The 15804-nt window shown below is 50.2% G+C and overlaps 1 protein-coding gene across 1 annotated transcript in view; it reads left to right on the forward strand.

Moving 5' to 3' along the window:
* The window catches only part of LOC108290915 (ATP-binding cassette sub-family A member 3), a 76793-nt gene that overhangs the window by 23308 nt on the left and 37681 nt on the right, over positions 1-15804 (forward strand). Inside the window, exons 2-10 of the mRNA XM_017511004.2 lie at positions 479-681; positions 1891-2196; positions 4176-4255; positions 4399-4663; positions 6420-6547; positions 7282-7447; positions 10201-10460; positions 12319-12435; positions 12691-12811. Of these exons, the coding sequence (XP_017366493.1) occupies positions 4202-4255; positions 4399-4663; positions 6420-6547; positions 7282-7447; positions 10201-10460; positions 12319-12435; positions 12691-12811 (1111 nt within the window). The 5' untranslated portion in view covers positions 479-681; positions 1891-2196; positions 4176-4201. The remainder of the gene's footprint in view (positions 1-478; positions 682-1890; positions 2197-4175; positions 4256-4398; positions 4664-6419; positions 6548-7281; positions 7448-10200; positions 10461-12318; positions 12436-12690; positions 12812-15804) is intronic.

Below are 15804 nucleotides of genomic sequence, written 5' to 3' on the forward strand. Positions count from 1 at the left end.
TTTTTGCCCTGGAATCTACTGTCCTGGTTCTCTGCTCAGTCCCCTTTTTAAACAGACGAATGGGCGACTTCCCGTGGCTCCAATCACCAGCCAAACGGGCACCCGTACCGGTGTATTGTATACGGAGAACCGCTGCTCCGGGGCGCCGACAAAGCAGCCGCGCAGGGCAAAGCAGCGGCACTGGCCGGCACAGCCGCGCTGGCCGAAACAGCCACGCTGGTGACCTGTGGAGCTCCTCCGCCTGGGAATTGCCTAGTCTGTGGGCAGTAAAAATGCGGCGTCCACTCACCCTCTGCGCTTTCACTGGGAGCTGCAATCCTGAGCTGTTCCTATACGGCCATCTTGGATCCTCCCCCCAAATCTGCTCAGTTTTAAGTAACATACTCAAAATCTATTTTGCTTTTATTTTCTGACTTGGTAAGAGATGTTCTATAATTGTTTTCCAAATTTTACGGAAATACCTTCCATCTGCCCAAAGGTGCCAGAGAGTCATGCCCATGAGCCCTGGGCCTCTCCTGATGTCCTGCGAGGCCACCGTGTTCCCATACCTCAGGGTTGCCCTACCCTACTCCAGAGGCTCTCAGGCCCCACCCCGGAGCCCTCTGTGTGGAGCTGCCTTCTCCCTGCCAGTTCACCTGTAGCCCTGCAGATCTGCTGTGCCGAGCCTCTCCTGGGACCCAGGTCAGTTCCCTCCTGCTGCCCTGCAGCCTGTGTGGGACGGTGGGTGGTCTGTCTTTCTGACCTTCTCTCCCAGCCCTGGGACTGGAGAGGTCAAGATTAAGCATGGGGATGTGTCCTTACTTGGCCAGACTTCCAGAAAAGGAAGTCGTCTGTTCCTCTAACCAGAAGACTTCTTTGAACTGTGACCATTTTATATTCATTTCTTGATAGAGGCAGAAAGTTCATCTCCACCAACCTGACGCCCATCTGGAGTGCACTTCCCCAGGATGATGGCCCAGAATGGAGGCACTGGCCTCCTTTTTTTTGCCTAAACCACTTCTAGAAACCTTTTATAAACCACGGGCCTTAATGTGTATCATTAAGTCACGGGTGTTTTATTAATTGTCTGCAACTGACTTTGAGACAGTTTTTCTACCTTGTTAAGTTTAAAAGAATTGGGATAATTTATTAAGTTGCCACTTAATAGCACTTTATACTATTTTAGCTTTAATTTCTTCACTTTTTAACAATGTGATTCATTAAAAGTCATATTTTAAATTCTTTTTTTTTCTTTGACATGGTCTTGCTCTGTCACCCAGCTTATAGTGCAGTGGCACAATCTCTGCTCACAGCATTCTCCGCCACCCAGGTTCAAGTGATTCCCCTGCCACAGCCTCCTGAGTAGCTGGGACTACAGGTGCAAGCCACTACGTCTGGCTAATTTTTTTGTATTTTTGTAGAGACGGGGTTTCACCACGTTGGCCAGGATGGTCTTGATCTCCTGACCTCGTGATCCACCCGCCTCAGCCTTCCAAAGTGCTAGAATTACAGGCGTGAGCCATTGTGCCCAGCCATTAAATTAATTCTTAATTGTCTGCAGTTGTGTTTTGTGTAAATATTTACTGACTACCCTTTAAAGCATAAATTTTGAATATTATTAGATATCAACAGCCACATCCTTAAAAAAATAAAAAGCAAGAGTTTTAATTTAAAAAGAGCTTTAATAGGAATGATTTTCAATGAACTGAAACCAAACCAAAAGTGAAATGGATCATTTAAAAAAAAAAAAAAGAAAGAAAAAGAAAAACCTTTCCCCACGTGCTAGAATCTCCTGGGGTCATTGTGGTAGAGCGTTAGCTCATGGTGATCTAGAAATAACTCAGTAACTGTTTGCCTTTCTATCCCATGCTATCTTAACCTGGCTGATGGATGCTGTTGGCTTTGGATCAGCCCTGAGCGTGAAGCTGAGCAACTGACTTGAAATCTTCCACTGTGAGTCATGGAGGCTTTCTGCATGTGAAGGACGCTGAGCAGGAAGGGCTCCTCTCCGCCTGCAGTTCTAGTGAGTGGACCAGCACCAGGGGCTCTCCAGGACTGCCCCTCCTCCGTCACCTTCCCTGCCTCTCTAGGACAGGGCAGCCACGTCTGCACACCTTGGCCTCTGTGCCCTCAGCTTTTAAAGCACGTTTCTTCTGTTTCCTTTCTTCTGTTGCAGCGTCTACCTGAACTAATTCAGACCACCTACTTCTCTAGCAGGTTAGAGAACTCTTAAGTTCATGAGATGAACTTAACTTGGGGTTCGGTGTTTCTGTACCTTTTTTTTTATTATTATTTTTTTATAGAGGTAGGGTCTTGCTATGTCATCCAGATTGGTCTCAAACTCCTGGGCTTAAGGGATCCTCCTGCCTTGGCCTCCCAAAATGCTGGGATGATAAGCCTGAGTCACCACACCCAACGTCTGTTTCTTATATTTGAAATTTAGTGAGACAGATGTTACCTAAATTGAGCGATACCTTTAGAGATCTAAGCTCACGTTTCTGCTATCGCTTGTATTTGATCATCTTTTGACAGATTTTTCCCCATTATATGTGTCAGATTTAAATACCATGTTTATATGTAATACAGGATAGATTATTTTTTGGATGAATTTTCCTTGGACAAGTGGTAAAGATGAAAATGGCAGCCAGGCATGGTGGCTCATGCCTATAATCCCAGCACTTTGGGAGGCTATCAGGCAGATCACTTGAGGTCAAGAGTTCGAGACCAGCCTGGCCAACATTGTGAAACCCTGTCTTTACTAAAAATACAAAAATTAATCGGGTGTGGTGGCATGTGCCTGTAATCCCAGTTCCTCGGGAGGCTGAGGCAGGAGAATCACTTGAACCCAGGAGGTGGAGGTTGCAGTGAGCTGAGATTGCACCACCGAACTCCAGCCTGGGCAACAGAATGAAACTCTGTCTCAAAAAAAAAAAAAAAAGAAAAGAAAAGAAAATGGCTAGTCTTTTGCTGCAGAGGCTCTGACACCAGTACCTGTAATAACAACAGGAAAAACTGGTCTTTAAAGCCAAGGAGAGAGTGTAACTGGTGGCCCCACCAGCATGTCTGCCTACTCTAGCCTGCTCCTGGGCAGCAAGGCCAGCAGGGGCCCCAATTCCAAGCCCCTCCTTTCCCCTCCCACCACAGCTTTCTCCAAGCCTTAGAAATCACCCAGGACACTACACTGAGTTTTCTTTTATGGTTATGTGTTGGTTGAGAACAAAGCCGGTCAGTTAGTAAGTGGAATTCTGTAAGCCTGAATATTTAGCTAATAAATAGCAAATTCGTATTAACCACAGAGAACATCCTAATAGCACTTACAACTACAAGGATGAAGCTGGAGGATTGCTTGAGGCCAGCAGTTTGAGACCAGCCTGGGCAATAGAATGAGACCTGGTCTCTACTAAAAATTAAAATAAAGACATTAACCAGGTATGGTGGCATGCACCTGTGGTTCCAGCTACTCAGGAGACTGAAGCAGGAGGATCACAAGCCCAGGAGTTTGAGGCTGCATTGAGCCATGATCACACCACAGCACTCCAGCCTGGGTGACAGAGCAGGACCCTGTCTCAAAGGAAACAACAAAACAAAAACACCACAGAAGTCACAGTGCACATGAAAAGCATGTCATTGATGTTACATTCAGCAAGGAACAAGTCAGGCTCCAAAAAGACTATGCTCTTTGGTTTTGGGGGGTTTTTTGTTTGAGATAGTCTTACTCTATCTCCCAGACTGGAGTGCAGTGGTGAAATCTCAGCTCACTGCAACCTCCACCTCCCGGGTTCGAGTAATTCTCCTGCCTCAGCCTCCGGAGTAGCTGAGGTTACAGGCATGTGCCATCACGTCCAGCTAATTTTTGTATTTTTAGTAGAGATGGGGTTTCACTGTGTTGGCCAGGATGGTCTTGAACTCCTGAGCTCAAGTGATCCACCTGCCTTAGCCTCCCAAATTGTTGGGATTATAGGCGTGAGTCACTGCGCCCGACCAGAAAGACTATGCTCTTTGGATATGCAGGGTAGAGGACTGAGGGTGGGCATGGCACAGGCCTTGTAGACTTCCCTACAGGGGTGTTTGGAGTTAAAGTGGCACAAAAGAAGGTGAGAGACATGGAGGAAAAAGGGTCTGTGGCTTTTCCCCAAATCCCCACTATCTGTGTTTCTATTACACACCCACACTCTCTGTCTTTGGTCTGTAACTAGCACTGGGCGTCCCTTCCAACAAGACAATGGCTGTGCTCAGGCAGCTGGCGCTCCTCCTCTGGAAGAACTACACCCTGCAGGTGCGTCCAGAGCCCGGAGGGAGGTCAGCTGCATGCCCAGTCCAGGGGCTCCTGAATGCCCCTGCTTCTTGAGGGAAGGGCTGTCTGAATGCCTCTGTTTCTGCCTTGCAGCCCATCAGTGTACCCTGTTGTATCTCTTACAGAAACGGAAAGTCCTGGTGACGGTCCTGGAACTCTTCCTGCCATTGCTATTTTCTGGGATCCTGATCTGGCTTCGCTTGAAGATTCAGTCAGAAAATGTGCCCAATGCCACTGTCTACCCGGGCCAGTCCATCCAGGAGCTGCCTCTGTTCTTCACCTTCCCTCCACCAGGAGACACCTGGGAGCTCGCCTACATCCCTTCCCACAGTGACGCTGCCAAGACTGTCACTGAGACTGTGCGCAGGGCACTTGGGATCAACATGCGAGGTGAGACGCCCTGGGTTTCTTAGCGCCAGACCTGATGGTGTCTCCATGGGTCTGGGCAGGCAGGGGTGAAGCCCAGGGTGTGTGAAGCAGCTGGGTGAGAAACTCGCCCTGTCCAAACTTGGCCTCTCCTTCCTCCTGAGTCACTAGTTCAACCTGTAAAAGCCACTGCTTTCCCTTAAACCTCTGCCTGCCTGTGAGTAAATAGCCGTCTTTCCTTTGGTTCTGATAGCACCCCACTAAAGGGACCCTGGTGATATTTTAACCCGTGGGGCAGAGCAGGTTAGAAAATGCACCTGCCAGGCTGGACGTGGTGGCTCACTCCTGTAATCTCAGCACCTTGGGAGGCTGAGGCGGGTGGATCACAAGGTCAGGAATTCGAGACCAGCCTGGCCAACATAGTGAAACCCCATCTCTATTGAAAATACAAAATTAACTGCGTGTGGTGGCACGCCTGTAATCCCACCTACTTGGGAGGCTGAGGCAGAAGAATCACTTGAACCCAGGAAGCAGAGGTTGCAGTGAGCCGAGATTGTGCCACTGCACTCCAGCCTGGGTGACACAGTGAGACTCCAATCTCAAAAAAAAAGAAAAGAGAAGAGAAGTGCAGTGGCCTCAGGCTCCTTTCTGTCACCTCGTTTTGTGAAAGGCATCACTGGTCTCCAGGCCTCTGTGAACAGCATCTGATAAGGTAGATAAGGAAAGTAGCAGATATTTGGGACTTAAACACAGTCTCACAGAAAAAGGGAAAAAAGAAAATGAGGTTTTTGCTTTCTTGATGACATTAAGATGACGAAGTCATCAAGTCCATCTGCCATCAGGTCCTCTCGGTGGCTGAGCCACCTGGGGAATCCCTGGACTTCTCTGTGGCCATGCCTCATTGTGCAATGGGACTGGGGCTGGCCGCCCACCTGTCCAAAGCCGTGAGGGCCCCGTGGAGCAGCAGGTATGGCAGCCTCAGCAGCACCAGGCCCTGGAACTGCATCTGATAGTCAGCAGGGGAGACAGGACTTTACAGGGATGCCTGGGGGGACTTAAGCCAAGGAAAGCCCTTTTGTGACAAGGGCGGGGAAGAGTTTGAGTGTGTGATACCAAGAATCTTTTCTGGGATTTTGGGTGGGCAGCTCTGAAAACAGTGATGAGAAGGCCTGAGGAGGGGAACTCCCGCTGCCTGTGTGCTCACCATTCCTAAACCCCTGCTGCTGGGATGAAACCTGTCGTCCATTTCCCCTCCTCATTTGGACATCTACCTCCCAGGCTTTAATTCCGTATAGCAAACACTCAGAGGAAGTGCCTTGGTCCCTCACAGAGTGACCATGGTAAAACATTTTCTGAATTGTAAAAGAATGTCGGATGATAGAGAAAGCCTTTGAGACACTCTGAGTTAGTGTCCACTGCATTTCTAAAAACACACCATTCTGCTTTTGCAAGAGAAGCCACTCTGGGCTGCAGAGCCCAGTGCAGGGTAGATTGTGGGTTTGCACTTCTCGGCCTTGCTGCCAGCCCTGCCTGGAGCCTCCAGTTCTGTTCTGAAGCCAGGCAGGAGAACCCACTGCCTGGGGATCTGACCCTGCCCTTCTGCCCTCCTTGATGGCAGCTGTCTCTCTGACAAAGATGAAAGCTGCCTTGAGTCTCAGGAAAGGTTTACAAAGCCCTAGAGCGTTTGCCATCTTTCATCTGCCGGTGACCTGAACCATCCAGATTTCTCAAGCAGGAGGATGGATTGGGCAATCGCAGCTCCCGTGCTCTTTCTCTGCAGTGCATGGCTTTCCCTCTGAGAAGGACTTTGAGGACTACATTAGGTATGACAACCGCTCATCCAGCGTGCTGGCCGCCGTCGTGTTCGAGCACCCCTTCAACCACAGCAAGGAGCCCCTGCCGCTGGCGGTGAGACTTGTGTCAGACCTTGCTCATCAGCAAGGCCTCCACTCCCTCCCGTGTCACTAGTTCAATCTCTAAAAGCAAATCCTTTCCCTTAAGCCTCCACCTGCTTTCGAGTAAATAGCAGTCTCTCCTTTGCGTCCAATAGCACCATCACAGTCCCCACCAAGAGGACCCTGGTGACATTTTAACACATAGGGCAGAACAGGGGTGAAAATGCACCTGCCTGCAGTGGCCTCAGCCTCCTTTCTGTTCCCTCGTTTTGTGAAAGACATCACTGGTCTCCAGGCCTCTGTGGACAGAGTCCAATAAGATAGATAAGGGAAGTAGCAGACATTTGGGACTTAAATACGATCTGGCAGAAAAAGGAAAGAAAGAAAGTGAGATTTTCGCTTGCCTGATGGCATTAAGATGAGGAAGCCATCGAGTCCATCTAGCCTTGCAGCTGGCGGCCCTCCAGGGATCCCGAACGCTTGCTGGCACTTGGATTAAGAGAGGAATGGCCAGGAAACACCCCTCAAAAGGTGCCCCTTTGGGGCTCCCTGCTCCTGCTGGGACAGGGACCACTCAGTGTGACATTCCAGGGCCCCTTGGACATTCTCAGAGGCGGGGGAGTGGTAAGTTCTTGTCTTTGCCAGCCTAGGTGGTGACAGTCCCCCAGGCACTCTCCTGCTCCACACTGTTGTTTGCCCCTCTGTCTGGATCTCTCGGAACAGCTGGTTTTCTCTTTGTTTCCACAGGTGAAATATCACCTGCGGTTCAGTTACACACGGAGAAATTACCTGTGGACGCAAACAGGCTCCTTTTTCCTGAAAGAGACGGAAGGCTGGCACACTACTTCCCTCTTTCCTCTTTTCCCAAACCCAGGACCAAGGGAACCTACGTCCCCTGATGGTGGAGAACCTGGTGAGAAGCTTACTTAGGGTTCGTGTTAGCAGCCCGGGCTGCTGAGTAGCGACAGTTACATGGGGCAGCCCCACCTTGCAAAAGTAGTCCCTTCCTTCCTTCCTTCCTTCCTTCCTTCCTTCCTTCCTTCCTTCCTTCCTTCCTTCCCTCCCTCCCTCCCTGCCTCCCTCCTTCTCTTCTCTTCTCTTCTCTTCTCTTCTCTTTTCTTTTCTTTTCTTTTCTTTTCTTTTGAGATGGATTCTTGCTTTGTCGCCCAGGCTGGAGTACAGTGGTGTGATCTCGGCTCACTGCAACTTTCGCCTCCCGGGTTCAACTGATTCTCCTGTCTCAGCCTCCTGAGTAGCTGGGATTACAGGCATCCGCCACTGTGCCTGGCTAATTTTTGTATTTTTAGTGGAGACGGAGTTTCACCATCTTGGCCAGGCTGGTCTTGAATTCCTGACTTCGTGATCCACCGCCTTGGCCTCCCAAACTGCTGGGATTACAGGCGTGAGCCACTGTGCCCAGCCCAAAGTATTTCTTGAAGAAATAGCTTTCAGAAACATTTACTCTTGTTTATAGAAAAAGTAAAACATCCAGCATAACTGGTTTCTGAAAGACTAAAGTAATCCTTGAAGATAGCAAAGGCTCTCTCCCTATATCCCGGAAGAAGTGCTCTTGTATGAAACGCTTGTATTTTAGCTTTTAAAAGCTTCAGTTTGAGTCCTTGGGGCTTGGTTTACCTTTTTCTTCTCTTCCTGGCCTTCTCTGTGTACAGACTTACTGGCTTTTTTAGCTCCTTGGCCCTTGTGCACCTGATCCATGGTTTGACAGAATCAGTGTGGCGTTCATGGAAGCCAGATCTTGGTTGCTCTGATGCCCCGCTGGTTTTTTTTAGTCTGGACTTGAGCAGGCAGTTGGAATGTGTGCCTCTTCTGAAGCACAGACCTGTGCTGGAACTGAGCTAGGGACAGCCAAGAGGTGACTCAGATCCAGGACTAGGCTTAGCTGCCCAAGACCCTGACTGCAGGTTCTGGGTGGAAGTCCAGGGTGTTCTGGAGAACGCCGTATTTCACGGGTCTGGCAGGAGACAGAACTCACGGAAATTTGCTATGGGAAGTCACAGCAACGTCCCGTCCCTTCATGAGCCATGACTCTGAAACACAATCACCAGGCGGGCAGGAGGCAGCACGTTTGCAGCCAGCGCTTAGTGATGTCCCTTACCAGTGCCAGGGCTGCCACCAGGCTAATGCTCTAGGGTAAGATATTACATCCAGAAAAAGAACTGAGGCCAGGCTCAGTGGCTTACTCCTGTAATCCCAGCACTTTGGGAGGTTGAGGCGTGTGGATCACTTGAGGTCAGGAGTTTGAGACCAGCCTGGCCAACATGGTAAAACCCTGTCCCTACTAAAAAATATAAAAAAACTAGCCAGGCATGGTGGTGGGCACCTGTAATCCCAGCTACTAGGGAGGCTGAGGCAGGAGAATCGCTTGAACCTGGGAGGTGGAGGTTGCAATGGGCCAAGATTGTGCCATTGCACTGCAGCCTGGACAAGAACAGTGAAACTCCATCTCAAAAAGAAAAAAAAAAAAAAAAGAAAATAAACTAAGATGAAAAAGGCCTGGTGTGGGGTGTGAGAGGCCCCAGAGTGAGACCCTGGACATGTCACCCAGCCTGGGGCTCAGGAGAAGCTGTGTCTAGCCATCACACAGTTTGCCTGCAGCCTGCAGCAGGGGATGCTGACTGCTGAGACTGGGGGCCAGCTTCCTCAGCTTCCTCCTGTTTTTGGGGAACAATTCCCTAAACTTGGAAGCAATAGAAAACCAATCTCAAAGGAAAAGACTGACAGATTTCAGCATGTATAAACTGAAAATTTGCCAAACACAAAAAGGCCTAATGGTAATTTTTTTTTTTAAGTGTCTAGGAGACTGGGGAAAATCTTTGTAGCAAATGACACAGAGCAAATACCTTTTTTTTAGAAAAAAAAAAAAGTTTTTTTTATTAAGAAAAGTCAGTTAGTCCTTAGCAGCACAGAGAACCTGAGGGGGAAGAAAAGTTGACTGGAAAAACCAGCTCCTAGGAAAGTCCCAGGAGATAGAAAGGGTGTGAGGCTGGCATGAGCAGGGACAGGTCAGTGCTAGCCCCAGTTTCACCCCCAGATGTCCATGCCTTAGACTCACTAACACGCCTGATGAGAATTTAGTCCTTAAGGCTGGGCACAGTGGCTCATGCCTGTCATCCCAGCACTTTGGGAGGCCGAGGCAGGTGGATCATCTAAGGTTAGGAGCTTCAGACCAGCCTGGCCAACATGGTGAAACCTTGTTTTTACTAAAAAACAAAACAAAACAAAAAATAGCCAGGAATGGTGGCACACATCTGTCATCCCAGCTACTCAGGAGGTTGAGGCAGGAGTATCACTTGAACTCAGGAGGCAGAGGTTGCAGTGAGCCGAGATCACACCACTGCAGTCCAGCCTCAGTGAGATGGCAAGACTCTGTCCCCAAAAAAACAGAAGTGGCATGTGTGTGACTTTTGCGTGTTGCGTTAGTTACAAAGTGGCAGTGACAATCACATCACTCTTCCCATTTGCTGTCCGTGTGCATTGCGTTTCCTCCCTTCTCCTGTGGGCCCACTGAGCAGCCACGGGGGTCCTGAGCTGAAGTCACTCTGTTGCCCCAAGCATCCCTTCCCCTGTGGACCCCGTGCACCTGGCCCTCTGCCCTTGAGAGCAGCTCCTCGAGGTGGCCGGGCCATCCTCTGCTCCCACACCCAGGGTACATCCGGGAAGGCTTCCTGGCCGTGCAGCACGCCGTGGACCGGGCCATCATGCAGTACCATGCCGATGCTGCCACGCGCCAGCTGTTCCAGAGGCTGACAGTCACCATCAAGAGGTTCCCGTACCCGCCGTTTATTGCGGACCCCTTCCTTGTGGCCATCCAGTACCAGCTGCCCCTGCTGCTGCTGCTCAGCTTCACCTACACTGCGCTCACCATTGCCCGCGCTGTCGTGCAGGAGAAGGAGAGGAGGCTGAAGGTGACTGCTTACGTCGGCTTCCCAATACTCTAGAAACCGTGCTGTCCTGTGGAGGCCATGTCCAACACCTTGGCGTTTTAGTATTATTTTTTTCTTAGAAACGGGGTCTCACTGCCACCCAGGCTGGAGTGCAGGGGTGCAAACACTTCTCACTGCAGCCTCAACCTCCCCTTGCTTAAGTGATCCTTCCACCTCAACCCCCCAAGTAGCTGGGACTACGGGTGTGCACCACCACACCCAGCTAATTTTTTGTTGTTGTTGCAGAGATAGTGGTCTTTCTGTATTGCTAAGACTGGTTTCGAACCCTTGGCTCAATAAATTCTCCCATCTCAGCCTCCCATAGTGCTGGGAGTACAGGCATGAGCCATTGCACCTGGCCAGGGACTCTTTTTGAGGCTGCCCAGTCATTGATTGGCTTGGTGCCTTCAGTAACTTTCATAAAACTGTGCAGCATTGAGGAAGTCAGCAGTGGGCTACAAAATGATTCTGGGGAAAAAAACACTGTGCGCACATAGACTTGTGCAGATCCACAGATCAAACAGGGAAAACGCGAAATGGTTACTGAACCTAACAGTGGGACTGTGAGAGACTGTTGTGCTCCTGTTCCCACATAGGAGAGGGCTGGCCCTGGTCACTGGCACGCGCCTGGAATCCCAGCACTTTGGGAGGTCAAGGGGGGTGGATCACTTGAGGTCAGGAGTTGAAGACCAGCCTGGCCAACATGGTGAAACCCCGTCTCTACTAAAAATACAAAAATCAGTTCTCATGGTAGTAGACACCTGTAATCTCAGCTACTCGAGAGGCTGAGGCACAAGAATCACTTGAACCCGGAGGTGGAGGTTGCAGTGAGCTACGATTGCATCACGGCACTCCAGACTGGGGGAACAAAGCAAGACTTCATCTTTAAAAAAAAGAAAGAAAGACAAATGAGGAGCTGAATTTTTAGCTTTATTTTTAATTAGCTTCAGTTGAAATGGCCACACCTGGCTGCTGACTGCCATGCTGGTCAGTGCAGCTGCCCCAGGACTCCCCAAGCACTGTGGTCAGTGGAGGAGCTGGGTTTCCTCCTCACCACTCCTGACTCCTTGACTGAGCAGGTGAGAAGGAAGCTGTGGTCAGAGCCGCCCCTTCACTGCGCCTCATCCTTCACCTCAGAGGTTCTGGGCCCCACCTTTCAGAGTAGGGGAGGATGAGGGAATGAATGGCTGTGGGTCCACAGCTACGGTCTGATCTGGGGTCACATCTGACAGTCAACGAGGCTGGTGTTGGTGTGGTTAGAAACTGGCAGAGTCTCTTCCCACCCCCAGAGGGGCTGGGCTCCCGGCGCCTGACATAGGACCCGAGCTGCACCACACAGCTTGCAGGGACAATCTCAGGTACCACGGAAAGATGGGAGCATGAGCTGGGAGTGTGAAATCACTCCACAGAATAGCGGGCTGGTGGGCTGCAGGAGCTCATGCCTGTAATCCCAGCATCTTGGGAGGCTGAGGCAGGTAGATCACTTGAGCCCAGGAGTTTGAGCAAGACGAGCCTGGCCAACATAGTAAGACCCTGTCTCTACCAAAAAAAAAAAATGTTTAAAAGGAGCCGGGCGTGGTGGCACCCACCTGTAGTCCTAGCTACTCAGGAAAGTAAGATGGGAGGATCGCTTGAATCCAGGAGTTCAAGGCTGCAGTGAGCTATGATTGTGCCATTGCACTCCAGCCTAGGTGACACAGTGAGTCCCTGTCTCCAAAAAAAAGTGAGGAAAGGAGGCTGCCAGGACAGTGAGAGTCAGGCCTTCTGCTGTCCAGCCTGGCACATGCCATCCTGGCAGGCAGCGGTGGGCCCCCTGCAGCATGGCGGCTTCTCTCCCCAGGAGTACATGCGCATGATGGGGCTCAGCAGCTGGCTGCACTGGAGTGCCTGGTTCCTCGTGTTCTTCCTCTTCCTCCTCATCGCCTCCTCCTTCATGACTCTGCTTTTCTGTGTCAAGGTGAGTGTGGTGTCAGTGGGGCTCTGGTGAAGCAGGGAAGAGTCAGGGCAGCCAGGGCACCCCAGCAGGGCCCTCTTGGGAAGAACTCTGTGGTCAGCAACTTCAGAGAGAGTCTTTCCCTCTTGGGGTAGAGGAACGGTAGATGTCCCACTCCCAGGGGCGTGGTGCCATGTCCCTGTGACCAGGGATGTTCAGGAGTCCTCCTGGTCCACCCCCTCCGGCCCACCCCACGCAACTCCTGCCTGCGCCCCACAGGTGAAGTCGGATGTGGCCGTGCTATCCCGCAGTGACCCTTCCCTGGTGCTGGCCTTCCTGCTCTGCTTCGCCATCTCTACCATCTCTTTCAGCTTTATGGTCAGCACTTTCTTCAGCAAAGGTGAGTCCCAGTCATCGGGCAGAGTGGGGTTGCCGAGGGGCCAAAGGCCATCTGCGTGGAAATCACCCAGAGGCTGTGATCACAAGGGAGAGGGGCCTGGTCGAGCTGATGAGGGGAAGGTCGGACTGGGAGGAGGAGAATTCACAGAAGGCAAGCAAGTGGGTGGCCGTGCTGAGCACTGTCCAGCAGCCCAAAGGGAAGGCGAGCCAGAAGTGAGGACAAAGTGAGCCCGGCCCTGCGCAGAGCCTCGCGGTGATGGTCACATTGAAGGTCTTTTCTCCTGTCTGAATTTTGTGTACTCGCTTCGTTGTCATCCTCCTTTGCCCGTTTTTTCTCCTTCCCAGCGTTCTGTTGGGTGATACAGTCTCCTCTAGTGCCCTTTGCTTCTGATGGTTCAGAGGCTACATTTCTCTTTTTTTAGTGACCACCTTTAATATGTCACTTAATTACTTATCTCTAAAATTTCAAAAAGTGAAGTTATTCAGTATTCCCAGCCTCTTCCCAGATATAACTCCAACCTCACCACCACTCTAAGTACTTACTAGAGATTCCCAGTTTTGTTTTTTTTTCTTAAGATGGAGTCTCACTCTGTCGCCCAGGCTGGAGTGCAATGGCGCAATCTTGGCTCACTGCAACCTCTGCCTCCTCGGTTCAAGTGATTCCCCTGCCTCAGCTTCCTGAGTAGCTGGGATTACAGGCATGCACAACCACCCTTGGCTAATTTTTTTTTTTTTTTTTTTTTGTATTTTTAGTACAGATTCAGTAGTTCCAGCTACTCAGAAGGCTGAGGCTGGGGAATGGCCTGAACCCGAGAGGTGGAGGTTGCAGTGAGCCAAATCATGCCACTGCACTCCAGCCTGGCAACAGAGCAAGACTCTGTCAGGAAAGAAAAAGAGAGAAAGAGAGAGGGAGAGACGGAAGGAGAGAGGGAGGGAGGGAGGGGGAGGGAGGGGGGGGAAAGAAAAGACAGAAGTGATGACATGGTAGCTCACACCAGGAAGGAAGGAAAGGAAGGGAAGGAAAAAGGGGAAAGGGGAAAGGGAAGGAAAGGGAAAAAAAAAAAAACATAAGTGACAACATTGTAGTTCACACCTGTAATCCCAGCACATTATGAGGCCAAGGCAGGAGGATCACTTGAGTCCAGGAGTTTAAGACCAGCCTGGGCAACATGGCAAGACCCTGTCTACAAAAAAATTAGCCAGGTGCGATGGCACACGCCTATGGTCCCAGCTACTTGGGAGGCTGAGGTGGGAGGATTGCTTGAGCCCAGAAGGTGGAGGTTGAAGTGAGCTGAGATTGTACCACTGCACTCTAGCCTGGGTAACAAGAGAGGGACCCTGTCTCAAAAAAAAAAAAAAAAAATCATAAGCAGTTACTTTCTATGTGACATTCCTGTGCTTTGCCAACATATTTGATGTGCCTGTGATTTTCGTGTACTCATCTTCTTTAGAGTCACTCTTGTCTGTGTTGAAGCACATCCTTGAGTCGTTCTCCTTGTGGGCATCAGTGAGTGGTTTATGCTTTTGACTTTGTACATCCAAAGGTGTCTTTATTTTGCCCTCACTGCTGTATAATATGTTAGCTGCCTGTGAAATTCTCCATGGATAGGTATTCTCCGTTGGCAATTTTATAATGTTATCTTATTGCCATCTGATACTCATTGTGGTGGGAAGTCTGCCATCCATCTAGGTGTGATTTTTCTTTTTTCTTTTTCTTTTTTTTCTTTTTTTGAGACATAGTCTTGCTCTGTCGCCCAGGCTGGAGTGCAACGGCATGATCTCGGCTCACTACAACCTCCACCTCCTGGATTCAAGCAATTCTGTTGCCTCAGTCTCCTGAGTAGCTGGGATTATAGGCACGCACCACCACACCGGGCTAATTTTTATATTTTTCAGTAGAGACAGGGTTTCACCGTGTTGGCCAGGCTGGTCTCGATCTCCTGACCTCATGATCCACCCACCTTGGCCTCCCAAAGTGCTGGGATTACAGGCGTGACTCACTGCTCCCAGCCTGCTGTGGCTATTTTAAGCATACAGGTCAGTGGTGTTAAGCACGTTCACATCGTTTTGTGCCACCCCCATGTCCACCTCCAGAATGTTTTTCATGTTTCCTGACGAAACTCAGTCCCTATGAAACACTGACTCCCCACCCCCGTTCCCTGGAAACCAACATCCTACTTCTTGTCCCTAAGAGTTTGATGAATCTAGGAACTCGGTGTAAGAGGAATCGTACAGCATTTATATTCTGTGCCTGGCTTCTTTCACTGAGCATAGATAGCATCTCCAAGGTTCATCCGTGCTGTAGCCTGAATTCCCTTCCTCTTCCAGGCTAGATGATATTCCACGATGTCAATGGGCCACATTTTGTTTGCTTGTTCATCCATTGTCGAACTCTTGGGTGTCCCTGCATTGTGGCTGTCTTGCGTGTGCTGTGCTGGATGTGGGTCCTTGCTTTTAATTCTTCGGGTGTACACCCAGACGTGGTGTTGCCGAATCCTAGGGCAGTTCCATGTTTAACTTTTGAGAACCTGCCAGACTGTCTTTCCCACGATGTCTGCACCGTTGCACATTCCCACCAGCAGTACACAGGATGCCATAGTCCCCCGTATCCTCGCCATTTTTATAACTGCCATCCTAAATGGTGTGAAGGGATATCTCTCAGTCTTTCACTTTTTTTTTTTTTTTTTTTTTGAGACGGAGTCTTGCTCTTGTCACCCAGGCTGGAGTGCAGTGGCATGATCTCAGCTCACTGCAACCTCCGTCTACTGGGTTGAGGTAATTCACCTGCCTCAGCCTCTCAAGTAGCTGGGACTACAGGTACATGCCACCATGCCTGGCTAATTTTTTGTATTATTAGTAGAGGTGGGGTTTCGCCGTGCTGGCCAGGCTGGTGTCAAATTCCTGACCTTCTGATCTGCCTGCCTCGGCCCCCCTAAATGCTGGGATTACAGGTGTGAGCCACCATGCCCAGCCCCGTCACATCTCTTAATTCCT

Source organism: Cebus imitator, unplaced genomic scaffold (genome assembly GCF_001604975.1).
Source record: "Cebus imitator isolate Cc_AM_T3 unplaced genomic scaffold, Cebus_imitator-1.0 Scaffold444, whole genome shotgun sequence".
NCBI lineage: Eukaryota > Metazoa > Chordata > Mammalia > Primates > Cebidae > Cebus > Cebus imitator.